At 40.4% G+C, this 27871-nt stretch overlaps 3 protein-coding genes, 1 long non-coding RNA gene and 2 other non-coding genes across 7 annotated transcripts; 4 read left to right on the top strand and 2 right to left on the bottom strand.

The window, feature by feature from the left end:
* Nucleotides 1-671: 671 nt before the first annotated feature.
* On the top strand, nucleotides 672-4539 carry LOC146700409 (uncharacterized). 2 transcript variants are annotated; one of them, XR_014922562.1, is made up of 2 exons: nucleotides 672-1798; nucleotides 4304-4539. It is a non-coding gene; the product is annotated as an uncharacterized LOC146700409 (long non-coding RNA). The 2 variants fall into 2 exon arrangements; XR_014922561.1 differs by lacking the exon at nucleotides 672-1798 and adding an exon at nucleotides 3346-3395.
* On the top strand, nucleotides 2730-2801 carry trnad-guc (transfer RNA aspartic acid (anticodon GUC)). The gene has a single exon. It is a non-coding gene; the product is annotated as a tRNA-Asp (tRNA).
* trnad-guc (transfer RNA aspartic acid (anticodon GUC)) lies at nucleotides 3379-3450 on the top strand. Its single transcript has one exon. It is a non-coding gene; the product is annotated as a tRNA-Asp (tRNA).
* A 642-nt stretch (nucleotides 4540-5181) lies between the features above and the next one.
* LOC146700408 (uncharacterized) lies at nucleotides 5182-7410 on the bottom strand. The gene is made up of 2 exons (XM_085471409.1): nucleotides 7358-7410; nucleotides 5182-6589 (listed from the first exon to the last, which is right to left on the bottom strand). The coding sequence occupies exon 2, from the start codon at nucleotides 6396-6398 to the stop codon at nucleotides 6018-6020; it is 381 nt and encodes a 126-aa protein (XP_085327535.1). The 5' UTR covers nucleotides 6399-6589; nucleotides 7358-7410; the 3' UTR covers nucleotides 5182-6017.
* Nucleotides 7411-14272: 6862 nt separating this feature from the next.
* On the top strand, nucleotides 14273-19962 carry stc2b (stanniocalcin 2b). The gene is made up of 4 exons (XM_085470586.1): nucleotides 14273-14566; nucleotides 16347-16489; nucleotides 18594-18805; nucleotides 19044-19962. The coding sequence occupies exons 1-4, from the start codon at nucleotides 14431-14433 to the stop codon at nucleotides 19339-19341; spliced, it is 789 nt and encodes a 262-aa protein (XP_085326712.1). The 5' UTR covers nucleotides 14273-14430; the 3' UTR covers nucleotides 19342-19962.
* Nucleotides 19963-21750: 1788 nt separating this feature from the next.
* On the bottom strand, nucleotides 21751-27278 carry bnip1b (BCL2 interacting protein 1b). Its single transcript, XM_085470587.1, has 6 exons — nucleotides 27124-27278; nucleotides 25634-25726; nucleotides 25421-25512; nucleotides 25067-25174; nucleotides 22916-23034; nucleotides 21751-22818 (listed from the first exon to the last, which is right to left on the bottom strand). Exons 1-6 carry the CDS (start codon nucleotides 27205-27207, stop codon nucleotides 22622-22624), a joined length of 693 nt encoding a protein of 230 aa, XP_085326713.1. The 5' UTR covers nucleotides 27208-27278; the 3' UTR covers nucleotides 21751-22621.
* Nucleotides 27279-27871: the final 593 nt, after the last annotated feature.

Here is a 27871-nt window from a genome sequence, read left to right as displayed (position 1 = left end):
GAAGAGAGAGAGAGAGAGAGAGAAAGAGCGATGCAGGATGTGCGATCGTGGTGGAAGCAAATCAGCAAAAATAAAAGGGAATTAATGACGATGTTTATCAAACCTGAAGCGTAGTTTTGATCTTCTTTTGCTGTTTGTTCAGTGAATTTTGGTTGGAGAGTGACAAAACCTGCAGCTTCAGAATCTGTGTGCTGTAGGCTTTCAGCACTGAAGGTCTGTGTATGTTCAGGCGTTTCTGGAAAAGTAGATTTGTATTTAAAAATTGATTTAGGATTCAATGAATCGATATGGTGTTATTCAAGCTAAAATTGATTTAAATGGGAAAATCGATTATTTAAACACACCCCTAATAAGAACGGGTCCATCTTCCATGTACCTAAACGGTCCCGAACTTTCCAATTCATTCTCTATGGGAGTCCTAAACCACTACGAATGTAATATATTCTTTGTCCACTATAGTCTTCTGGCGCTGTTGCAAATTTATACAGTCATGTTTGGTGGTGAGTATCCCCGCCTGTCACGCGGGAAACTGGGGTTCGATTCCCTGACGGGGAGGCAATACGTTTTCATTCATAATGTTGAAAGTCAGACTGTGACATCCTTGGGAAGGTCCTTAACCAGTGGCGGAGCGGGGGGGGTGGCTTACTGGGCTTAAGCCCGGGTTGTTTTTTCAGAAGCCCGGGGTCTTTTGGAGTGTATTTTTTTTTCATAGTTAGATGCCTGGCTGACAAAACAAAAACTACACACAATATTTGAAGCACTGCGAGTGCGCTCTTGGAGAAGCGCAGCCAGGCAGACAGAGGAGAACTGAAGTTTGACCAGGTACCAAGGCAAATCATTCGTACTGTACAAATAATGCAAATATATGACGGTGTATCACAAAAGATTGATGTCAAACAGATCACTTGACCCATATTACATTACTTGCTCTTCGAGTGAATCAACAAATGGCGAAATGAAAAGCCAAACAACAACTCTGTCTCTTTAGAGAGTCTCAGCTTACATGTGTGTTTATTTCATATTTTCAGTTGTTGCCTTCCACCAGTGGTGTGTCCAGCGGGGTGGCCTGGGGGGGCACAGGCCACCCCCAACCAGACTGGCCACCCCAGGTGCCACCCCAAAGGCAAAACAATAAAATTCAATCAAATATCAAATGTCCGATTATGTTTTCACGGTGAAGCTCAGATATCCGAGTGTAAGTGAATGCAGCATCGGCTTCTGCGCTATGTGCATCATGTTGGCAAAGGTAGTTAGCAAAGGTAGGAGAGCCAAGCACGAAAGACGGCACTACAGGAAACAATTTTTCAGTGAAAGAAAATGAGAACAGAATAAATGTCCAGGTAAGTAATATTAAGTTTGTTGAGTTTAGTAAACTTCGGTGAAATTAGAATACCAAGGAAAAAATTACACTTAAAGAATTATTGCAGCCGTTGAATATATCAGACAGTATGCTACTGAGGGCAGCTAACATAAGAGTTATGAGTTATAAGATGTAATCTAAGTCGTAACATTGCTGTATGGAGCTGCAGATTTGGTTGCAGGTTAACATAGCTGGACTGGCCATCGGGCATACCGGGCACATGCCCAGTGACTTATTTTTTATTTTTTTTGTAATGGCATGAACAATGAGAGGTGGTGGATTGGCCAGATGCAGGTCGATGTGTAAAAATAACTCAGTTGTTTGGTGGTGGCTATGGCGGGGCTTCCACAGAGGCCAGCAGGTGGATGAGGGAAGGGGAGGCAGGAGGAGAGACCCGAGGCAGCCGCCGGTCCGAGTGTCAGGTGAACTGAACTTCAGGTAAGAAGTTATGACCTGCAGTCATATGACCCAGATAGATTTTCCCATTTCAAAGAAACAGGCTCTGTGTTTTGCCTTATATGCATCCACAGGTGTGCCACCAATTTACTCACATGGACTCTACTAACCTATCAGAAGCTTCTTCAGCTCAGAATGGAATCGTCTGAAGTTTTCTTATTAATTAACAATAAACTTAGTGTACATGTACTCCTAAATTTGATGAAGGTGACAAAAAATAGACAGCCCTGTCTCTCTTTATTCTGACATTTAACTAATTCAAAAGATATTTCAATATTTATTTATCCAAAACAAAACAAGTTTACTCTAAATTGATGTTGTACAGAAAAAAAATGTTCTTGCGTTTTCCATAAAGTGTATGTAAATATCTGGTTTAAATTGTGAATATACTGTGTATTGAAATTCCTCTTGTTTTGCATAGAAATATACTGAACAACATACAAAGCATAATATATGAAATAACATTTACCAGAGTTTTTTCTTTGAAAGAAGCTCCTTATGTTCATACACTCCAAAAGACCCCGGGCTTCTGAAAAAACAACCCGGGCTTAAGCCCAGTAAGCCACCCCCCGCTCCGCCACTGTATAAGGACTAATCCATCTACCATTTACCGAAACAGTTTCCAAGTCCTTCGCTATGGGAGTCCTAAACCACTACGGATGTAATATATTTATGTCCACTATTGTCTTTTGGCGCTGTTTCGACTTTATACATGATACGTTCATTATGGTTGTTTTGGAAGAGGTTTAGTCTCTTTCGTTGACGATAGAGAACTTTGCGTTGAGACTTCTAGTCATTATAATCTCTGTCCGCTATTATTTGCACGTAAAACGTGATATGCATTACAGGCTATCCCACTGTGGACATAGTTGAGTCACGATTGGTACTGCAACATAAGAGTCCGATGACACCTTCCTCGTTAGTATAGTGGTGAGTATCCCCGCCTGTCACGCGGGAGACCGGGGTTCGATTCCCCGACGGGGAGGCAATATCTTTTTATTCTTGATGTTAAACGTCAGACTGTGACGTCCTTGGGAACGTTCTCAACTGCTTAATGTTTCAGGTTTCCTTGAACAGACTCAGGAATTAAACAATATTCAAACACATGACAGTTAGTGCTCTTTTCTAAACCGTAGCTTCAAAACTCTCCCTGGACAGCGCTTTGAGTGCTCAGGTAGAATAGAAAAGTGCTATATAAGAACGAATCTATCTACCATTTACCGAAACTGTTTCCAATTCCTTCTCTATGGGAGTCCTAAACCACTACGGATGTAATATATTTTTGTCCACTATAGTCTTCTGGCGCTGTTGTAGTTTATACGTGATACGTTCATTATGGTTGTTTTGGAAGAGGTTTTGTCTCTTTCGTTGACGGTAGAGAACTCTGCGTTGAGGCTTCTAGTCATTATAATCTCTGTCCGCTATTATTTGCACGTAACACTTGATACACATTACAGGCGTGCGCAACTTACCGTATCAAAACAGGGAAACGGCAATACTATCCCACTGTGGACATAGTTGAGTCACCATCGGTCCTGGAACATACGAGTCCGATGTCACCTTCCTCGTTAGTATAGTGGTGAGTATCCCCGCCTGTCACGCGGGAGACCGGGGTTCGATTCCCCGACGGGGAGGCAATATCTTTTTGTTCTTGATGTTAAACGTCAGACTGTGACATCCTTGGGAACGTCCTCAACTGCTTAATGTTTCAGGTTTCCTTGAACAGACTCAGGAATCAAACAATATTCAAACACATGACAGTTACTGAACTTTTCTAAACTGTAGCTTTAAAACTCTCCCTCGACAGCGCTTTGAGTGCTCAGGTAGAAAAGAAAAGTGCTATATAAGAACTAATCCATCTACCATAAAACGTCATATACATTACAGGCGTGCACAACTTAACGTATCAAAACGGGGAAACGGCAATACTAGCCCACTGTGGATAGAGTTGGCCCATCGCGTATAGGTTAAACGGAGAAACAGCCAATCAAATGGCAGCTTTTCGGGCATTGGGGAAAAAAAAGAGTTTGTTTTTTTTTTTACACTGAACTGTCTGAGCGCGGGTTCGAGTCCTGGTTGGGACAAAGGTTGTGTTACATTATCAAAAGTTAAACACCATTTTCAATTTACTTATTGTGGGTAACATTTATTTTTCACTTTGCTTTTTCTTATTATTTGATTATCATTTTGTTTATATTATATAGTGTTATGGCCTGTGGAACAATTTTCCTGCATTACTACATAACTCAGACTAATCTGTATCATCACAGTTTTGAGATGATACATACCAGACATATAGTCTACAATTATGCACACATCCAACTTTTAATACAAAGACTAAAGCTAAAACTATAAACTGCTAGTTTATATCTATTCATTTTCCAGCACAAACTCAGTACTGACATCATTACTTTATTCCAGTCATGCTCTTGCCTGCCTTCACCGAGCATGGTTTAAATCTGTTGCTCTTCTGCTTCTGCGTTTCAGATCCGCAGCCATGCAGCCCGCCTCCTCTCCTTTCTCCTCCTCACTGTGGTCACTCAGAACCCTGTCCCAGCCTCCATCTTCATCTTCATTACTATCAGCATTTTGACTCTGGGGTGTGGCTTATGCAAAATCCTGTCACTGCTGAGATTTCTTCTGCTATGATGGGTCATTGGAGTCTAACTGCCAAACAGTTACATTTATTTCTGTATCTCAATAAATCATGTTCGTTTTTTCCACATGATCTCTCCTTATTGAACTGCTTTTGTAGATAAGCTTCAAGCCAGAAAGCAACAATACCTAAACCAAAAATATTATCATCAGAAGTGAGAAAGTGTCTGGACTATCTCCAGCTGTGTTGCATGTATTAAAGATAACTTCAGACACTGTCTGGTTGTCATGTCTGAGACAGGCTGTATAGTCAAACAGATAAAAGACAGCAGTCATGTTTCTAATATTACAAATCAACCAGAAAGATTATAAAGATAAAAGCTGTGAGACCCCACTAGAGAAAGGATGGCTTGTTATCATTACATGAAGTGATTTAGAAATAATATGTAAGCTTTCAGGGCAGCACTCACAGCTTTTTAAAACTGATTACCTGATGGTGAGCACACACAGGTATATAAACATACAGGTTAACTCTAAGAGGTTATAAAGAAGAGAGCTGTGCTGCTATTTTTACAGAACACAATTTATTCACATTTTTATATTTACAATCAGTTTATTTATAGAAACAAAATAAACATTACAAAACTAGAACAAAACTATCTTATGTACATAGGGCTGCTCGATTATGGCAAAAATGATAATCACGATTATTTTCACTGAAATTGAGATCTCAATTATTTGACGATATTCATTTAACAATGTATTGAATAATGACTTTAAAGATTGTCAAAAAATAATATAAAATAGTGTGCAAATACTGATAACAGTGCAAATGTTTGCAATATAAAAAATAAATGAAAAATGTAAACATCTATGTTTAGTGAACTTTGCAGTGTTGCTCTGTGGTGCAGCTACGACACCGTAGCAAAGTTTACACACTATGTCTGCTTGATCCACGTCTGACTCCGCGAACCCATAATGTTTCCACACCACTGAAGTTTGTTTTATCTCTCTTTTCAACCAACGGCAGTCACTCTCCTCTCCAAATAACTTCTGTTTAGCTTTCCGAGCTTCCCTCGGGTCCTCTTAATCAACGGTCCCCAACTCGCGGGCCTCGGACCGGCACCGGTCCGTGAGTTGTTTGGTACCGGGCCGCGAGAGTTGAGGCTCAGGTGTTTTCAGGGGTTTTATCGGTTTTCAGCGTTATTTTGTTATCGTTTTTATCGTTTACTCGGTTTTCCTTGGTCTTTTCACATGTGTTATGAATAAATCATCTTTTTTTTCGGTACTGGTACTAGTTTTATTTTGTTGTATTTATCCGCGACACCTTAAAGGCCGGTCCATGAAAATATTGTCGGGCATAAACTGCCAGGTCCGTGGCGCAAAAAAGGTTGGGGACCGCTGCTCTTAATTGTTGTGACACGTGTTCGAAATGCAGAGAGGTGCTCTCGATTTGCCACACGGAGCAGCGCGAGAGTAAAGCATGAGGGAGGGGCTAATAATCGGCTCAGTCTTTTTTAATGATCGTTGAAAGCCCAGATCGTAATCGAGATTAAAATTCGATTAATTGAGCAGCCCTATATGTACAATATCAACAGTTTCTCCCCTATTTCCTCTTTTCTTCCACCCATCTTTGTCTCTCTGCCTCGTAGAAAGGAGACTCCTGAATCTCCTTCCAGGTGCTCTTGGCTCGTGAGCCAAAGCCAACCAGCTGATCATCCTCAGAGGCTTCTGCAGCAACACTCACTCTGCTGGTCTTGCAGTTCAGAAGAGTCTTTATCTCTGTAAAGCTGAGGGCATACTGTACAAATGAATGCAAGCTCTCCTTGCCATGCCCTTCTTCCACAGAGGTCCCTGCAGCCTCTTCCTTCTGGAGATCTTTGATCAGATACATGGTGTACCCGACATCCTTCCCCAGAAGCCACCGGAAAGATTTCCCTTTATACTTTCCAAACTGCAGCATGTACTCTCCCTGCACTTCCTTCATGTCAGACTCATCCCCTCCTCTCTGATAGATGACAGTCAGAGCATTCTGATGTACAGCATCCTCCCTCACAGGTGCAGACTTGTCCTGCAGTTTGGGGTCATTTTTAACGGGTCCTGGAGAAGGTATCCAAGTGGCCCCTTGCGGAACACCACAGAGATTTTCCCTGGATATGGCGCAACTTTCTTCTGCATCTTGATAAGCAGTGAAAAAATAAACAATTATATTAAACAAAATTGATTCCAAACACAAACAAAGACATTTCAGGTTATAATCTTGCTGCTGGGTTTACACAGCAGGATGCAGGAGAACAATAACGAGACTCAATTTGAAAGAACATTGACAACATTTGCGATAAAAGTGTTTTTTCCTCCAGGTATAACAAACTGTTCTGTCTGTAAATAAAAACCTTTCATGGTTGAATGATTATTGGCATATCTGCAAAATTTGTGGTAACTGCTTAGTAGTCATGGCACATAAGAATTGCTGGTAGATTAACAACATATATGTATTTAAGCTATCGTGTTTATTCATACACGAGTGGGCATTGCTCATGTTAGAGATATCAAAACAGACTTTCGCATTGATAAGGTGACTGACCATTACAACATGAAAGCAATACATTTTTTTAAAGCAGGTTCAGTCATTTAGCATGTCATCTCATAACAAGACACTTATTGGTTATTTAATTGTACCACATTATAGTAATGTCAGTGTCACAGCAGTCGGAAACCTACAAAGTTTATTTACTGGCAAAACACGTCAATGAAACACGCAATTTATTTAAGGATCACGTTCATTCATTTTTTACCGTGCCACTTTACAACAGTAGATAAACTCCCACCGTCTTTAACTGAGCGATGGATGCTTCGTAAATGCAATCGCAACACGCCTGTTACCTGTAATATACACCTGTAAATGTATTCTGTTGGTTTACTCTTATTTCAAACGACGTTTCTTACCTTTGATCAATGAATGAGGAGCGTTGGGATGTGTTGCGAGCGTTGAGTTACTCGTTTTCTCTCCCGAAACGTAAAAGAGGAGATTTTTTAAAAGTGCCGCCGCATCTCAAACTCGCAACAGCGCCGGAAGACCGTAGTGGCCAAAAATATATTACATCCGTGGTGGTTTAGCACTACCATAGAGAATGAATGGGAAACGGTTTAGGCCGTTTAGCTAAAGGGTTCGATTCCCCGACGGGGAGGCAATATCTTTTTATTCTTAATGTTAAACGTCAGACTGTGACGTCCTTGGGAACGTCCTCAACTGCTTAATGTTTCAGGTTTCCTTGAACAGACTCAGGAATTAAACAATATTCAAACACATGACAGTTACTGAACTTTTCTAAACCGTAGCTTCAAAACTCTCCCTGGACAGCGCTTTGAGTGCTCAGGTAGAATAGAAAAGTGCTATATAAGAACTAATCCACCTACCATTTATCGAAACTGTTTCCAATTCGTTCTCTTTGGGAGTCCTAAACCACTACGGATCTAATATATTTTTGTCCACTATAGTCTTCTGTGCACGGGCCGTCACCATTCCCAACATTTATACTGCTAATCGGTTGTGTTAATTGAAAATCGTTGCCAAAAAATGCAGCAGTGTATGTGTGGTACATACATAAACCATGAATGGTTATTCTGTACTGGAAAAACACCATCAAAACTATAGGAGCAAAAATTGAAAAAGAACTCAAACATGTTTTTTTGTCATGTGCATCATCAGCATCCAAGTTTATGCAGCAGTGTCCCTTCCTCTGGGATTCTTGTGCTTACAGTTTTCATTGAAGAGAAGCCCCGTCACTCTGAAATCCTCGATGAACTCTGGCTTTAATCCTAAAGTCAGTCAGTCGGCTTAGTGTGTGAGTGTGTTTGTGTGTCACTGCGGCTAATATTATTGATTTTACTCCTTGTTTTCGGCAGGTGACTGATCCACACGCTTGCACCATGTGTATGTTTGCACTGTGTAAGATCCATTGGTCATCCTCCGCCATCCTCCTGTCTATCAATACAGTACTTGTGATACATGTGATCATCTATAGATGTTCAACTGAATCATAAAAAAAAAACATGTTTACTTATTGATATCTAGTAGAAATCAAAGCAAAAGAAGATAAACACGACAGAGATGTAGAGCTAACTGGAACATCTAACCTCACTTTAAGGTGTTTTGATGAAACAATAATGATTAAAAATAAAAGCTTTGGCTGAAAATATGACTTTATTGAATTATATTATGGCTACATTAGTGACATAAATTAAAAAATGCAGTCATTGTGGTTTGGGACATTTAAAACCAGTTATATCATCCCTGAAGTTGTCCAAGTTTTGTAACCTATTGTACAAAACACATACATAAACATCTTACATCTAGTAGTGAGTCTGATTTGTGTATGCAATGAGGCAGACATGTATCGTGTTTATCATGAGAGTGCAAGAACAAGAAGGCCCTGCATACATACTATTTGCACAGCGATGTGTGTGCACTGGTGTTGTTTTGAACATGCGAGTGTGCATGTTTGTTGTTGGCAGTGAAGGGTCATTGTGTGGGTGGTCACCACAAGTTGTGGGAGGCCGAATCAGCTTGAAAAGTTGTGAAAATAGTCTTCAAATGTCCAAATATTACCCCGTGTGAGAGGATGTCTTCTGCATGAACACACACACACACGTTCTGTCCTTTTTTCCTTGACCTCCTGCTGCAACGCACACACAATGTTTCTCAGTCAGTCCTGCTGAAGGCCACTTGAATGCAGTGAAGATGAAGCTAAGCTGCCAGTAGTTGAGCAGTAGAGTGAGAGTAAGAGAGATGAGGTATTTGTTTAGCTCGTATGGAGACTCTGATGAAACTCCGAGTCAAAACATTTAACCACAACAAATAGAGTGCAAGATGAGAAAAACACGACATCGGAGGCTGGTCTTTATTCAAAATGTACCATCTGATTTTTTTTTTAGGAATTAAATTCATTGCTTAATATTTTAACAAGAAATATAAATTATGGCTCATAGCACAGACACACATGAGTGGGCGCGTACAGTTAGGTCTATAATTTTTTTCACAAAGACATTGGTCCGTTGGATATAGGGTTTAGGGAGAGAATGACTGCAAATGATTTTCAAACAACCTTTTAAAACAATCCAGTTATGTTTGTATGTCTGTACGATTACTTTTGAGCCTCTGGAATGGCTGACTGCGTAATAAAATATTCATAGTTCCTAAACAGTTAATGAAATACTTTTGTTAAACTGCTTAAATTAAAGTTGCAATTCCACGTGAAAGGCCAACGCAAAGTGGTGTACACGTGAGAAGTGGAATTAAAATCATACATGATTCCAAACATTTTTTACAAATAAATAACTGAAAAGTGGGGTGTGCGTAATTATTCAGCCCCCTGAGTCAATACTTTGTAGAACCACCTTTCGCTGCAATTCCAGCTGCCAGTCTTTTAGGGTATGTCTCTACCAGCTTTGCACATCTACAGACTGAAATCCTTGCCCATTCTTCTTTGCAAATAAGCTCCAGCTCAGTCAGATTAGATGGACAGCATTTGTGAACAGCAGTTTTCAGATCTTGCCACAGATTCTCGATTGGATTTAGATCTGGACTTTGACTGGGCCATTCTAACACATGGATATGTTTTGTTTTAAACCATTCCATTGTTGCCCTGGCTTTATGTTTAGGATCGTTGTCCTGCTGGAAGGTGAACCTCCGCCCCAGTCTCAAGTCTTTTGCAGACTCCAAGAGGTTTTCTTCCAAGATTCCCTGTATTTGGCTCCATCTTCCCATCAACTCTGACCAGCTTCCCTGTCCCTGCTGAAGAGAAGCACCCCCAGAGCATGATGCTGCCACCACCATATTTGACAGTGGGGATGGTGTGTTCAGAGTGATGTGCAGTGTTAGTTTTCCACCACACATAGTGTTTTGCATTTTGTTTTCATCTGACCAGAGCACCTTCGTCCACATTTTTGCTGTGTCCCCCACATGGCTTGTGGCAAACTGCAAATGGGACTTTATTGTTTTCTGTTAACTGCTTTCTTCTTGCCACTCTTCCATAAAGGCCAACTTTGTGCAGTGCACAACTAATAGTTGTCCTATGGACAGATTCCCCCACCTGAGCTGTAGATCTCTGCAGCTCGTTCAGAGTCACCATGGGCCTCTTGGCTGCATTTCTGATCAGTGCTCTCTAGGGCTGCCACGATTAGTCGACTAGTCACGATTACGTCGACTATCAAAATCGTCGACGACTGATTTAATAGTCGACGCGTCGTTTGAAGCTTTGTAAGATCACAAAAGACGCAGGAATATGTAGCAGGATTTAAGAGTGTAATAACGGATTGAAACAGAAGATGGCATGGCAGCACTGCATGTACAAGGATGCCAGCTGCCGTTAAACCCCGAAGAAGAAGAAGCTGTGTCCCAGAATTCATAGCGCGGCCCAGCTCAGTTTCCAACAATGGCGGCAGCTAGTTAGTTTTAATATTACTCTTATTATTCTTTCTGGGTCACAAAATAAACGTTTAACATATTTTCAGGCGGGAATGTAGCTGTGGAAACCTTAAATATCTGCTCAGTTTATCAAGACACCGCATATTTTCAAAAGCGCTCGACGTTTTCGGAGACGTCTGTTACCCACTAGCTCGATAGCTAGCCGGGGGCTAGGCTAACTAGAGCCGTGAGAACACCAGACTCCCGGCAAATCGTTTTCAAACCCACCGCCGTCTTTCGCTACTCAGGTTAAACATATGAGTCACTTAGATAACTTAAAAATGTTATTGTTTGGCTTTTTTTTTTTTTTTTTTTAGTATTTTATTTGTTCCTGAGTAAATCTGTTTGGCTGAGATTAAAGTTATAGTTTTTACACAGCTGAATAAACGTCAAGCAGACAACTGATTATCAGAAGTGTGAGATGCTGGAGAATATACTCCGGTGTCCTGTTATATTTTAGATAGCAAGGAGTTTATTAAACTTCACCGAAACAAACTATCATCTTGTCTTTATTTTTAGTTAGCACATACCTTAAACACTTAAAGCTGTAAGCTAATGATAGTTATATAAGAGCAGATGCTGCTGGTGCAATAAGCTGTACGTTTTACGTCCAATGGATGATGATCTGATTAGTCGACTAATCGCAAAAATAATCGGTGATTAGTCGACTATCAAAATAATCGTTTGTGGCAGCCCTAGTGCTCTCCTCGTTCGGCCTGTGAGTTTAGGTGGACGGCCTTGTCTTGGTAGGTTTACAGTTGTACCATACTCCTTCCATTTCTGAATGATCGCTTGAACAGTGCTCCGTGGGATGTTCAAGGCTTGGGAAATCTTTTTGTAGCCTAAGCCTGCTTTGAATTTCTCAATAACTTTATCCCTGACCTGTCTGGTATGTTCTTTGGACTTCATGGTGTTCATATTCTCTTAGACAACCTCTGAGGCCGTCACAGAGCAGCTGTATTTGTACTGACATTAGATTACACACAGGTGCACTCTATTTAGTCATTAGCACTCATCAGGCAATGTCTATGTTCAACTGACTGCACTCAGACCAAAGGGGGCTGAATAATTACGCACACCCCACTTTTCAGTTATTTATTTGTAAAAAATGTTCGGAATCATGTATGATTTTCGTTCCACTTCTCACGTGTACACCGCTTTGTGTTGGTCTTTCACGTGGAATTCCAATAAAATTGATTCATGTTTGTGGCTGTAATGTGACAAAATGTGGAAAAGTTCAAGGGGGGCGAATACTTTCGCAAGCCACTGTAAATAAAAACTACAATCATTTCCTTTGTCCAACAAATTTTAGACCAAATTGCATCCACACAGGACTGCACAGGTTCTCCTTGATTTCCTGATATCCATCCATATCCATTTTTATATTGTAGTATTAATCTTTACTACAATTATTGCGAATCTATTTGGCCACGATGATTTTGTAGGAAAAAAATCTGTCCTGACAGCTGAAAGTTTTTGCAAAAATATATGTAAAAGGAGAGAGCTGTACACATTCTTAAACATGCATATGCAAAGGTGCCACTGCAGTTACTCTGACTGGTTCACGTCTGTTAACTCTGCAGGTTCGTGTGCAGCTAAAACTCACTTCTTTAAATTGTATCAAGGCTTAAAAGTAAGGGCATGACTGCTGTGAATGACAGGCTATTCATGTATGTATTCAGCTTTTCAGGTTTTCTGTTACACGTTGGGGTTTTTTTGGCTTCTCCTCCACCTTCCTGCTCAAATAACACGAGCTTATGGTTACTGTTGGTATAAAGTGTTAAAGGGGGTCTGGCTATATTGAATGATTTTACATGATATGAGCACTGGCGCTATTTTCTAACTGATATCAGATAGTGCTGGTGGATTTATTTCTCTTTAACTCTTTCCCCAATGTCAAAATGACATTTGACGACCTTGCCTGTTCTCTTAATGTAAAGTCTAGACACCTTAGTTTATCTCAATAAAGTTGTGGTTTGACCTCAAGTTGAATATTTGGTGGGTTTTTCCAAGGGTGACTGCATAGGCAGAGACCGCCCTCACTAACCTCTGATGCAAACCCAGTTATTTTGTTCCCTAAGTTTCAAAAGTTGCTTCTTCTAGGCTGACAGGTGTTAAAAAGTTGAAGTTGTTCTTTAATAGTTGATCAAACATTAGTTGAGTCTCTGCTGACCCAATTTTGATTGGCCAGTTGTTCACGGGAAGCAAACAAAAAACTTGATAATAGGTGGCAACAACACTTGAATGTGTAACTAAGTCTCACACAGATAAATATCTAAGTATTCTCAAATTAATCATTAAGTATTGCCTCCAGCTCCAGTAGTGTCTTTGGTGACATTAGGGTGAAATAATATGGAGCGATTACTGGAAGGTGGTCTGATATTCCTAACATGCACAAACTGTGCAGGTTATAGGTTTAGTATCAAAGATGTGAAGGAGAATTAACTATAGCTACTATATTTTACTTTAGATCAGTTTTGACTTGAAGTCTTGGGAATGTAAATGGAGGCTATGCAATAGCTCTTTTGTGCACATCTATATTTTCACTTTCTATTAAAAGAACTTCTAAAACTGTTACTTTAGAAGTTATTGCAGTGCACTGGTACTTCTACTTCTGTTTGCTCATTTTCTTTGGTTGTCAGTAAAGATGTAGCCATAGATCAACACATCACAATGTGGGACAATGTCTCAAAAAGCGGAGTGGGCTGCTGTGCAGTCTCAGCAGCCCACTCCGCTTGGACAACGGGTCATACTACCTGCGCTGCTTCTTAGTGCCTTTTGAGAGATCTATAAAAGATTAAGTATTTCGCGTGTGAAAGTGTTCCTGGATGTTTAGTATAAAAATGCTGCGTGTTTACGCAGAAGTTGTTTCACGCTAATATGATGTAGGAAAACTGTAGGATTTCCTCACAGTTGGAAAAACGCGGTGCTCTTTCAATGTGCTGCAGCCCGGGCGCGTCTGACACGTTCCTCATTGCACGCCTCTGCGCCTCGCCAAGAAAGCAGCTGCAAGCCGTCAAACACACCCCCGCAGACTCTGGAGGAACAAGCGGCCTCTATAAGAACATTTTCACTTCTGGGGAGAGCTGATGGGAATGGGATTCACTTTCTTTTGTGTGTTCGCTCAACGTGATCCTTCCCATTTCTGCCTGATCCCATTTCTGTCCTCCGTGGGTCCTTCTTCGTGTGTTTTTTTTTTTAACCAAGAAACCAAAAAAAACCCCGAAATCACTACTTGTCTCTTTTTGTTTTCAAATTCATGGATCTTCTGCTGGGGTGAGGGGGTGGAGGTTCCTCTTTTACTCTCATCAATGATAAACCTTCAGCTGCGCAAGTGCTGCGCGGTCACGGCGCTAGGCTGTGATTGGTGGAGACCCAAGCTCCAGCCTTCGTGAACGCGCCGGTCTCCTGCGGCTCTACATATATATAGCCTCGATCTCCTCGTCACAGAGTAAAGTTATTCAAAGGCTTCGAGCTCTAGCTGCGCGAACTTCTACCAAGAGAAGAGAAGAGAAGAAAAGAGCACCGCACATACGCTGACTCGACCTCAGTGATGCCGGTGACCGCGTCCGCTGTCTCCACTGTGTTTTTTCTGCTGCTGGTGTGTCATGTGCTGACCAACGACCAGCATGATGTTCTGGAGCAAGAAGTGAGCCAGATGAGAAGGCGCCTCTCTTTGCAGAGCACAGGTGAGCCGCCACGTGCAAGTTTTCACAGGTCGTGTAACGGTCGCATTTAAGCGTCGGAAACTGCATTTTGAAGAAAACTTTACATGCCCGAGGCCCTTGTTGGCCCTAAAAAAAGAGCTTGAGGGGTGCTACTTTTTTCTCCCCCTTATTGCGCATTTAATCTCATTGTAAGACAACCTGTTGGCCGTGCGCGCCTCTCTAACCTCCTGTGCTGTTGGTGACTGTAATTCAATGCGCGACTCCGGTGGTTCGACCCTGTCCATGCACATTCCCTCTGTATCCCTTTGGCAACACGTCCTACCGTAAGTAGTTTATGCACATTTCTGCTGTCATAGTAATTCCAGCACAAAGTTAAGTTAGTATGACGGTTTGCCACTTAACTTTGCCCATCAGAGTATGCTTGTAGCTCATATTCATAAAGCCAAGACGGCTTGCCACTTAATTTTACCCGTTAAAGTATGCTTCTAGCTAGGATTGGGCGATATATCGAGTTTTTAAAAAATATATCGATATATTTTTATACGAGATAAGCTGTGTGACTATATCGTTTATATAGATAGACTGTTACGTTATAATTATATTCATGGAACTGCAAGTTTGTCTCGCTTTTCTCTCTACGTGTTACTCGGCCTCTCCTTCACTAACACAACTCCCCCTCCCCCATCGCTTCACCTGCAGCTAACGACAAGATGGACGCGGCAGCTATCAAAGAGGCGCTGGTCTGTAAAAAGAGAACATTTGGAGATTACTATTTTAGTGCTGCAGCGTTACACTCGTTAAAATGAGGTTAACGCCATAACTGTATTAACGCAACAAGTCTCCGTTAACGAGTTACCGCGGATCGCCCCGTGCGTGGGGCTGCACGGCGTCAACGCGTTAGCGTTGCGGTTAGCGGTTACCTCGTTAACGTGTTGACGCCGTGCAACTAGCACTAGTATTTTCACCATTTACAACAGCGCCATAAAGTGCAAAATGAAGAGTGTGTGAAACTGTGCGTCTCCTGGCCCGAAACAAACTACCTTACATAACTGGTATACTGTATTTTCCGGACTCTAACCTTTCACTAAAATACTTTCATTTTCTCAAAAATCGACAGTGTGCCTTATGAATTCTGGTTGTGCTTTTGTGTCTAATCTGTAAGGAAAGCTGATCAAAAAGTACTATCTAAACATTTAAATGTCTAAATCCTCATATTTACATTCTGTACACTTACAAATAGGTTTCTGATAGTTGAGGGGCTCGATCCAAACATGATACTGTCGATACCAACGTGGATCCATATTAGCTCGACAGGATCGATACTTTGTTTCTATCTTAAGTTCAGTATGTAGCCCAGTGAATTGTTTTTAATACATTTTTATTTGTTTTGGAAATGGAAAAATGTATACCTCTCCAAAAACATGAGTGTCAAAATGTATGAAAAGCTGAAAGGTGTGCTTTGTTTAATTATTGTGGGAAATAAACAAACACAGTAATTTAGCGGTCATTAAAATGTGATCAGAATTTGCAAATGGATGATGATTCATCTACTAAATCATGACACACTCCTCTCCCCTACATAAGCTGCCTGTTTAAGTTAAAAGTATTATTATTACTGGCCCTGCATTTCCTGTGTTGGCTTGATATGAAAAATTTGCAGTATGGCACAATACTAATTTCTGAAAAGTGAAGGCCAAAGGTCTGAGGCTTGACAGTGGATGTGTATTGTTTTTAATATTATATTATTTGGCACATACATTCACCTGGAAAGTTAATGCTGATCTCTCACTGTGTCTCGTAGCGGAGCTCCAGAGTTGCCTGTTGAGTTCAGCTGATGTTGGCTGTGGGATGTTTCAGTGTTTGAGCAACAACTCCTGTGAAATCCGAGGGCTGGACCACATATGTCTTACTCTGCTGCACAACGCTGGACACTACGACTTGCAGGTGAGGATAAGCCAGTGTGTCTCACATTCATTCACACTCAAAATAAACTCATTAAGTCAGTTGTGTCGTTACGCCTGTGGGGAACTGACAGGCTGAGGGGAAGTTCAGAAGTTGCCTGGGCAGGGTTGGAGAAGGCATATCTGGATGCGTGTTTTTATTTCATTTAATCCCTTCCATCATTGCGGTCATTTGTGAGGAATGCTTGTTGTATAAGAAGCAGTGTATCGTTATGCATGGCAGCACAGTTACAGCACAGCGTGAGAGGGGAAGTGAAAGGAGAGAACAGGAACATCCTGTCCACATTACTAGAATAGAAATGTATGAGAAAATGATGCAGGCCTAATGTGTCCCCAGTTTGAGCAGAAACAGAAGATGTTCTTTGAAGATCTCTGAGTGAATGTACCTGATACAGATGGTCGTAGATTAAAGGATAAAGTGTTGCAGGAAACTTCTTCAGGGCTTCATGTTTCATAACATGATAAAGATGATCCCCCAGAAGAATTTTGTAGAGATTTGCAGATCCCCTAAGACCCAATACGTGCCAGCAAAAAGCCCCCCGCAGCATTACAGAGCCACCGGATCCCCTCAATGTAGGGGTTGAGCATTTAGGCCTTTACCATTCTCTTAGTGTGCACCACTTATTGCTGGGGCACTTGTTGAGGGTATAGATGACAATCTGAAATTTGTTTAGGTCGGCACCACAGGTTCGTGTTTTTGGTTTTTTTTCTGTTTTCTTCACTGCTTAACTCGCAGATTCAAATTTGTCTTTGTACATGCACAGCCACCCTCTTATTATATCTGTTTTTCCTCACATACTGTACTAATGCTGCTAGCAGCACCAAATGACCTTACTCCAGTTGAGCAGTTGGCCAAATACACTGACGATTGGACGAGTTCACCAGCTGTCATGAAGATCTATGTAGAGCATCCACAGAGGTCAAACGGTTTTTGTGCCAGGCTGTCAACATGTTGTGGTTTGGGTTTGGTTTTGTGGTTTGTTTTCTCTCGCTCTCTACTGTAAAAGTGGATGAGGATAGTCTGGCTTTCAGAGCCTACCCCAAGCGTCTGTTAGAACTTCCAACAGTGTACAGAATGTAATTTAGGAAAAATATTCCTTTTAAAGTATACAAAAATGAAGTGAAATGCATTACAAGATATTTAGTTTACATACTCAAAAAGGAGTGTGAAGAAGTGGACATTTATTTAACCTCACCCCTTCTCTGTAAGTCATAAGTTATTTTTCAATACAGTTCTATTTACATGGTACCAAATAACAAAGACGGTTGCCTTGAGGCACTTTATATTGTGAGGTAAAGATCATACAGCAAAAACTAATGTTTTTCACAGAGCATTTGGTTTTCTGGTCTCTGGACACCACAGGTTTCAAATCATTCAAGTGCAGATTTTAGCTTTAATTCAAGGGATTTAACAAAAGTATTGCAATAGCTGTAGTGTTAGCAATTCAGCACAAGAGTTCTTCAATGCAAAGAAATGGGATATTCTTCAAGTCAGCAGGTTTTCAGCCTCTGAAGATAAAACTGAAATTAAAGAGAGCCACAAACGAGCTTAAACTGAAGGTGGCTTCAGTATAGGACTGACGTACCATCTGAAGGGAGGAAATGCAGCATCTGGTGATGTCTGATGGTTCTAGACGTCACACAGTCGGTGACTACAAACCATTTTAATCCAACTACTTAAAACAAAAAAAAAAAATTCCTTATTTTAAAATTGTTACTTTTCAGCCTCTAAAAATCAAGGACTGTGTATAAAAATGGTTTTATTTCCTAAACAGTACTTCAGGTAAACCCCTTGATTTAAGGCTGTCACAAATTGTTTTTGTTTGCGTAGCACTTTCATAGAACTTAGACCAACTCAAAGTACTTTATAGATGACTGAAAAGATGATAAATCAAACATGGACATAAATAATAAATCAATAATAGAATAAAAAAACTAAATAGAAGTCTTTGAATCTGATAGAAAAGACTATTGGAAATAAAAACATGGTTGCAATAAAACATTATGGGGGGGGGGGGGAAATCGTGTGTATGTATGTATATAGGTTTCCCTGTAATCGTCCACTCACTGTTCTCCTTTTCTCGCAGGGCAAAGCATTTGTGAAGGACACGTTGCGGTGCCTGGCATTGGGGCTGCGGCAGCGTTTCAGCTGCATCAGCCGGCGGTGTTCGGCGATAAAGGAGATGGTGTGCGTGCTTCAGAGGGAGTGCTACACCAAACACCAGCTCTGCCTGGCACTGCGGGATCACATGGACACCGTGGAAAACCTGGTGCAGTTTCACCTAATGTTTCCCCCTGGGTGAGAAACACAAACTCACACAAATTAACTACTAACAGCCACAATTTTATTGTTTTGATAGATGTACAAATAAATGCATTCAAAATTATGTCATTAATTGCTCAAATGGAAAAATGAATAAAACTGGGACATTCTATTGTTTTTGGCACTTCCTGTAAGTGACATTTTTTCTAAATGTACATTTGGACAAAACAGCCAAGTATTTATTGATGACCCTGATGTATTCGCATCCTGCCAGGCCATACGTGGAGCTGACGAACTTCCTGCTGAAGTGCGGAGAGGAGGTCAAGACGTGGGTCGGACGCCGTTTGCGTGAACAATGCGAGCAGTACTGGGGGTCGCTTTGCAGCAGCCTTGCCGGAAACTGCCCCCTCTGCCAATCCGATACCCTCAACCAAAGCATTTCCCCACCCACCAGTGCACCATGGCCTATCGCTGCTGGGGGACCCCTGCAGCAACAAACCGAGGCTAAACCAGAGGATGGGCCCAGGCTCAGTCATATAGACGACACAACTGAACCAGATTCAGTTGTCTGAGAAATCCAGTGTCACTCCTCTACAGACAGATGGAAACTGAGTACACAATTCTATAATACTAGCAGTAGTGGCTAAAAGTATTCAGTGTAGTAATGCATCATAACTTATTCAATCTGCTGGGCATTTGTGCTCCATTAAGGATGGAAGAACAATTATCTACCTCACTTCAATCTCACAGACCACTGCAGCTCAGCATCAGACGTACACACACACGGAATCAGTAGGTCAAGTGTAGCTCATGGCTCAAAGTCAGTATCCTGTTTACAAGCCCAGTTCCAAAAAAGTTGTGACGCTGTGTAAAATCTAAATACCATTAGAATGCATTATATTTTATTCAGTATTGAACATAGAAAACCTACCAAGTGTTTAAACTGGGACACTTTACTGTTTCATGAAAAACATTTGCTCAATTTGAACTTTTACACAGCATCACAACATTTTAGGAACAGAGTTATGAATCTGCTTTTGTATTTATGGAGAAAGTCATATTGTGTACCATGGAGAAACAGATGAGGCGCAGTGTGCAGAAAGGAAAGCACTCATAGGTCAATATGTGTTAGAAATGTATTTTTAATGTTCACTTGTTCACATTTCATACAGACCTCTGGTGTCGAATGTTGTGGGTTGTTTTTTTTTTTTGTTTTTTTTTTGGGGGGTTTTTTCTCCAATGGATCACAAACTCTGAACAGTTATTTGAATTTTATTAAAATAAAGTGATACTGATGAACAAACAGAAGTGTGTTATTTAAATTAGTCCTATCCTGTTGAACAAGTCTTTTAACAGCACTGCAGTTCAAACTGATATTTTGAGTTTTAAGACATCTGCTGGTGCTTGAGACTTTTAAATGAACTCTAACCCACGGGGCTTTTGTTCAACATTCACACAATCTGACACCTTTCAGGGCAACAATCATTCATTGGATTACTGGTTCAGTAGTTTGGAAGGAAGGCATGAGGTTAAAAAAATGTACACTAAATACACTCCTGAGCACATTCACACTTTATAACAAAAGTAAACAAAAACAAAGGTTGGTGCATTTTGCAACTAGGGCTGCCACAAACGATTATTTTGATAGTCGACTAGTCACCGATTATTTTTGCGATTAGTCGACTAATCAGATCATCATCCATTAGACGTAAAACTACAGCTTATTGCACCAGCAGCATCTGCTCTTATATAACTATCATTAGCTTACAGCTTTAAGTGTTTAAGGTCTGTGCTAACTAAAAATAAAGACAAGATGGTTTATTAAATTTTAATGAAATTTGCAGATTGTTTCGGTGAAGTTTAATAAACTCGCATCTAAAATATAACAGGACACTGGAGTATATTCTGGAGCATCTCACACTTCTGATAATCAGCTGTCTGCTTGACGTTTATTCAGCTGTGTAAAAACTATAACTTTAATCTCAGACAAACTGATTTACTCAGGAACAAATAAAATACTAAAAAAAAAAAAAGCCAAACAATAACATTTTAAGTTATCTAAGTGACTCATATATATTTAACCTGAGTAGCGAAAGACAGCGGTGGGTTTGAAAACGATTTGCGGGGAGTCCGGTGTTCTCACGGCGCTAGTGACCTAGCCCCCGGCTCGCTAACGAGCTAGTGGGTAACAGATGTCTCCGAAAACGTCGGAGCGCTTTTGAAAATATGTGGTGTCCTGATAAACTGAGCAGATATTTGAGGTTTACACAGCTACATTCTCGCCTGAAAATATGTTAAACGTTTATTTTGTGACCCAGAAAGAATAATAAGAGTAACATTAAAACTAACTAGCTGCCGCCATTGTTGGAAACTGCGCTGGGCCGCGCTATGAATTCTGGGACACAGCTGCTTCTTCTTCTTCTTCTTCTTCTTCGGGGTTTAACGGTAGCTGACATCCTTGTACATGCAATGCTGCCATCTTCTGTTTCAGTCCGTTATTACACTCTTAAATCCTGCCACTTATTCCTGCGTCTTTTGGGATCTTACAAAGTTTCAAACGACGCGTCGACTATTAAATCAGTCGTCGACGATTTTGATAGTCGACGTAATCGTGACTAGTCGACAAATCGTGGCAGCCCTATTTGCAACCATGACCCTGACTAGTTCTGAATTAAAGGTACTGGACACTAGGAGGGCAACCCGCTTTGGGGTTGTGTTTTTTTTTTGTTTGTTTGTTTTTTTCTCTTAAGCTGTAGAATTAAAGGCTGGTTAAGTCAGAAGATACTACTACAGCTCAGAAACCAACCATGACTCAACAGGAGTAGATGGAGTCCTACAATGTTGCTCACTTTTCTGTCCCCCTCTTTTCTTCCCATCTCTGTGTAAAAGTGAAGCTCCAGCTGAATTCAAATAAGGTTGCCCTCTGCTTGGAGGACGTGAATATTTTGCATAAGCTGAAACATTTTATCACGCAGATCACCTCTTTGGATGGATTTTGTTTATTTGCAGCAATCGAGGCTTAAAACAAGCCTCCAGTGGTCCCTTGCTTTAGTCTCTAACTCCCAACCTTTCAACATGACTGACATGAGGGCAGAATCACAGACTACCTTTTCTTCCTTTTACGCTGGACTGAAGGGGTACAAAGAGATATTACATGAGCATACAGGCTGCTGATCTTTAGATGCTGTCTTATTGCATTGTGAAACCTACAGTGTGCTTTAAGGTATCAACATTTCAAAAACTGCACACAATTTGGCAAATATGAGCATCTGAACCTTTAAGCTCTCTGTATTTACTTCAATTTAATGTAAATTTCAATGTAAACACATGAATTTCCTCAAGTTCAGGCTTTCTGAAAAAGACCCATCATCCAGAATGATAGAAATGGTCACATTAGGATAACAGAGTCCTTACTGTAACACCAGGGAGGCAGTGTGAGGCATCAAGGAAAAGGCTAAAAAGCAGCAGATCCCTTCTTCAACTGTGACCATTTGCAACATGCGTTCAAACTTTTGACAATACATTGTATAACCATATCTACTCGAGGCAGGCTGTGGCTTCTTAATGTTTTCTATGAAACTCTGGATGTCAGTTTTACTCACTTTGCTCCTTTCACTGCTGAAGTGGATCTTGAGCTTCAGATATTTTCCAACCCTTCATATTGCATATTATATGTAAGAAGTAACACGTTCCCACTTCACGCCGCCTCTGTGTGCTACAGTCCAGTTTCAGTGCTGCTTCTAAGAGTCCATGTGGTTCATGCTTCTACTTCATACCTCCTACAATTCACTGTGTTAACTCCTTCCAAGCCAGTCCCCACGTCTTTGAGGAAAAACAGACCCAGGCGGCCGACTAAATGAAGGGGAAGAGACGTTTCTTGAGGATGTAGAGGACGGTGGCAAAGAAGAGGGCTAGTGCAAGGAAGATGAGCAGCTTGTCTGTCAGCTCCCGCCGGTTGTACTTCAGGATGAGCTTCCTGCCCAGGTGAATGGTTCCTGTCATGCTTTTAAACTCCTCGTTGGTTTCCTGCACCGTCCTGGATGAGGTGGCTGAACAAGGAGGACGAAGAATTAAAGGCATTAAGGGTTTAGGAGGATCGGTTAGGAAATGTGGACAGGAGACTGAAACATAAAATTAGATTTTTACCTAGAGTGCCAATGGTGTCCTCACTCTGCTTCACCTGTTCAGACATCATCCTGCTGATAGACATCAGACTCTCTGTGATGTTGCTGCTGGTTTCCACTAAATTTTCCTTGGTTGCTTTCCTGAGACAAAAACACACACACACACACACACACACACACACACACACACACACACACACACACACACAGAACAGAGCAGGTGAAGTACTGCAGATGGGTTCTGACATGCCTAATTTATTATTAGATTATATTAAAGTGATTTATTGGAGACTAGAAGGAATCTTTTTCTCATTAAGTAGTTTAGAACCTTGTGTTTCTACCACCAGTGCAACTAGCCACTCTATTTTTATATTCATTTATCTTTTTTGGTTCATTTGTGCCAGTTTTTAATCAATTTTTTTAAATCACAAATTACCAAAAGCAACAATTAAAAAAATCTTATTTAATAATCGTTCATGAAAGCATTTTAAACCACAGACATTAGACAAAAGATAGTTTTACAGATGTTAACAAGTGTATCTGTATTTCAGTGTACAGCAGATTAGCTGTTGTTTTGACATAGTTGTCATACTGCGATTCATCTGATAACACTCCATAAACATAAACACACATCTGTGTAAAACAGAAATATTATTGGTGGCCTGGGCTTAAAAACAGAAAGAAAACAGTGTAATGGTAATAACTACAGGAAGTAGAGGATAGAAGTTACTGACAGAAACTATGGTATCAGTTTGAAAATCCTAAGCAGCCTTGTTCTCAAGGTGTGTACGATGCCTCTGCCCAGCAGGGTAACGATAATACCCCATCAGCCTTTTACAGCTAAACAGAAACCAGGTAAATTACAGTTTTTTACAGTCTCTAACAAGCGCCTACCCATACTTCAGATACTTTTTCTAAACTCTTAACACAGACCCACACCTACAAAACACAATTGGCCAAATGGATAATATCCTTCCCAAAAATACACTTTGTTAAATATATACTAACTCCTCATTTCAAAATTAGAACACATCGTTCTCTGCACACACTAACTGTACAAAAACACTATAAATCTGACTCAAAATGAAATTAGTCTGTCAAAGAATAACACTTGTTTTCACTTCACAAGGTACATGCAGTCAATCAAAGTACACCAGGTTTCAAAATACTGGCTATTATTGACATTACAAAAACTGCATAGACTTTTATGTTTCAGTGTCACAGGTATTTGCATGCGAAACATGCAATCCACCATATTGACACCAGAAATGTCTTGGTTGGTAACTGTATGTCCACATGTACAGTAATGTTCACATTCAAAAGCATTCCAGTAAAAAGCAAACAAGTTTTTGTTTCTTTACTGTTTACCACAGGAGGTACAGTAGAAACACGGTATGATAGGACAGAGAAAGTTTTACAGTATTGCTTACAGTGAACAAAATATCCATGAAACACACAAGAGCATTCTGAACAAAAAAACAACAGCAAAAAGCCAAGATAAAAAGGGGGGGAGGGGGAGGGGGGCTAAAAAAAGGCAAAAGATTTGCATCTAATCTCTGCGATCTTCAGGGTTAGGCCACATGTTTTCATCAACATCACATCTGATGTTATCCAAGTCGATGCACCTGGGATAAAACCGCCTGGTATGTCGGATCCACCGACATATCATTGCAGAAGCAGAGGTTTTTATACTGTATCTAAGGTTTGGGATATTTTTGCTATTGTGGGATGTTGTGTGTTAACATTCGTAGATACTACAAAAACAGTTCATGATTTTGCTGGGAGGTATAGCTTGTCTGTTAAGAAAATGTAAGCATTGTGGAAATGTGTTCACTGACTGCATATTGGGTGAACACGACATGAAATGTGTGACTGGTATGGCCACAACAGACCGATGCTGTGCTAATTGTGTTTAGAGTTTTGCAAATGTGACAACTGTTTGGACAAACGCTTGTTAGCGACTGTAAAAAACTGTAATACAGGTGACATTAATTTCCTCCTGTTTGGCTGCAGGTATACAAAAATCACTGATCAAAGTTCAGACTGCATATCAGCAGCTCTAACCAGGTGTAGAAGTACGGGAATCTACATAACGCAAACAAACTCGGGGTACACTGAACTGTCTTCGTAGTACAGTGCTCTGTAGCAGAGCCTTGGCAGAAACTATATTTACCTCTGTCTGGTGTTGTGGTTTTCCTCACCATGCAGCAGTTCGTCCTTCTCCATGTTGTCTATGGCAAGTTTACAAGCCAGGTTAGCTTTTCTCCACGCTGTCTGGTTGCTGACAAGACAGACAAGAAAAAGCAAACAATTTTGAGACTGAAAGTTTTTGTTTTAGATTTTTTTTCCATCTTAAGTGCTCGCTTGTGTCTGCATTTCCAGTTTACATTATCATCGCAACAAAACAGAAACCAACAACATGTTCACTGGGACACGAGGCAAGTGATTCAAGGGGAAAATAAAATGACTGGTGCTGCACAGGCTTATTTTTTTTAAGATGTGTCTGTGTGCGTCTGCGTCTAAACACCTCAGCATCTGCTTCCATTGGCTCTCGGTCTCTGTTTGGATGGCCACTCTGTCTGACTCTTTGTCCTGCTCTTTGGCCATCTGCTCCAGATCCTGGAAGAAACAAAAAAACAACAACATCATGGCATCACATGACACAGATCCAATATTAAGCAAAAAAAAAAAAAAACCCTGTCAGATGCAGCACCGTGTGGATGTGTAGCTGAGGCCTGACCTGAATTCTGAGCCTCAGCTTGTTGAATTTCTCTTTGACCTGAGCATTGAGCTCCACAAGAGCAGACTGAGGTCCTGGACAATCCCTGATGTCCTACAGACAACACACACACATTGAGTTAAATATAATGTATTAGTTATATTTTATAATTATATCACATCGAGTAAGACATACATCATGTGAATTCATAAATGCACAAATCTTTGTGTGAGCAAAGGAGCTTGTGCTTTAGGAGTATGAGACATCTGGTCCATTGTTATAAAGTGTTTTGTCATTGTACATAGTGTACTGAGAGCTTGGCAGCAAGTCAGACTCATTCCCTGTGAATCCTGGACTCCACCAGCTCTGCCCCTTTATCATTGATTCTGTTCACAAGTTTTTTTGGAAGACAGTTTCTATGTGCAGCCAAGAGGTGGAGGCAGTCAAATTCAGTGGACTCAGGATCTCATCTCTGCTTTTTGCTGATGTGGTTCTGGTGGTTGAATCGAGCAATGACCTCCAGCTTGCAGTGGAGCAGTTTGCAGCAGAGTGTGAGGTGGCTGAGAAATGGTGTGTCCACCACTACACATGAGCTGCTGCCCCCAAGTGGTGGAGTTCAAAGCAACTCGGGGTCTTGAGAGGGAAAGGGGAAGTAGGGGATGTGGCACTGTAATTGCCTGCTGTGGTGAAAAGAGATTTAGTGGTTGTTCTACATTCTGGCCCTCACCAATGGACATCAGCTGTCAGTGATGATCTGGCCAAGAGGACAGCAGAAATCTATACAAATATAACAGCTGTATAAAGATACTTTAAATGGCCAAAAGGACTTGATTGATTGCAATGTAATGTAGAACCATAAAAATACTTGCAAAATATGTCATTTTTTATTACTTTATATATGAAATCCATTTTTAAATCCTGTTGACTAGAGCTATTTAGCAATATAACCAAAGACATTAGACAAAGAAACACTGGCGGTCACTTTTTGATAGGGCAGGTGTCTCTCAGCTTACAGCCGTTCCACCATCTGGCTCAGGATATACAGTATAAATTTTAGCACATTTTTCTCCATTAAAAAAAAAAACTTAATATATTTTTTTATATTCATATTATTTACATTTTCTAAAACAATTTGTTTTAACTTATTTTAATTTCCCTTACTAATTAGGATATCACGAACGCAGAACTAAACAAAGAGTGCGTCGTAAATATTTTTTTAAATAACATCTGATAATAAATGATCATTTTCTTCTCTCGGTTATTTGAATAATTAGAGATTTATTACTCAAAAGTATTATAACTGTCTCAGGAATGATTTTTTGCCTAATTAAAATAAACAAAATCAAGAATGTTTTGTGTCTTTTGACTGTCGGAAAGTTAACGTTAGCTTCTTCTTAGCTCAACTTGAAGACCTGTTGTGCGCATGTTCAGCCAGCTCTCCAGAGTTACCAACGGTTCAGAAATGGCTCAGGATGAAAGGACAAACAAGGCGCTCGTTCTTCATTCCTTACCTGAATGAGAGCTTTAATTTCCAGATCATATTTGATAATTTCTTGTGCGCAAATTCGGACGTGAACATCCGCAGAAGACGCCATTGTTGTTTTTGTATGGCAAGCTGGAGGTCCAAAAGAGGTAAAGACGAAGGACCAACGGTAGTCGGATGTTAATTATCCGTGGAATAAATAAATATGTTACTTAAAATGGAACAAAAAAAAATACTTAAATAGGATTTTATAATTCCTTTAAAAAAAAGTGCAGTTACTTATCATTCTGCAGCTTCCACTATAATTTTGTCCTTACTTATTGGACAGACAGGATCCACACTGAAATTTAAATGTGTTTTCAAATGTTTAAACATCATATAAAACAGAACCACTAAATAATTTTAAGTTTGTAATATATAAACTATACTTAGAGAGTCAAAAGTGGCATTTTTAACTAAAAAAAAACTACTAAAATTAATTCAGCCTCGGCTGTTACTAATATACTCTTTTTTTTTTTTTATTAACATCATGGATAGAGCCTGTACTATTACTTTTCTACTAAGTGTTAGTATTAACAGTACGTACTGAAAAGGGGGGTCTTGTGTCATTTTTACACCAGCTAATTTTGTGGAAATCCTGTAAAGGAAAAAGGAGGCCCATGTCTGATCCGTGTTCCCAGCAGTAACCCTGTCAAGATAATAGACACAAAGACACAGACAGAAATTTCTCCCTTTTTCTGATAGACTTTGTGCTTTGTCTAAACAGCAGCAAACCA

The sequence above is a fragment of the Copadichromis virginalis genome, linkage group LG10, assembly GCF_057382275.1.
Source record: "Copadichromis virginalis isolate Kocher_CV1m ecotype Utaka linkage group LG10, C_Virginalis_male_GT1.1, whole genome shotgun sequence".
Lineage (NCBI taxonomy): Eukaryota > Metazoa > Chordata > Actinopteri > Cichliformes > Cichlidae > Copadichromis > Copadichromis virginalis.
The sequence above is the reverse complement of the archived record's forward strand: the minus strand, read 5'-3'. Positions and strand labels throughout refer to the sequence as shown.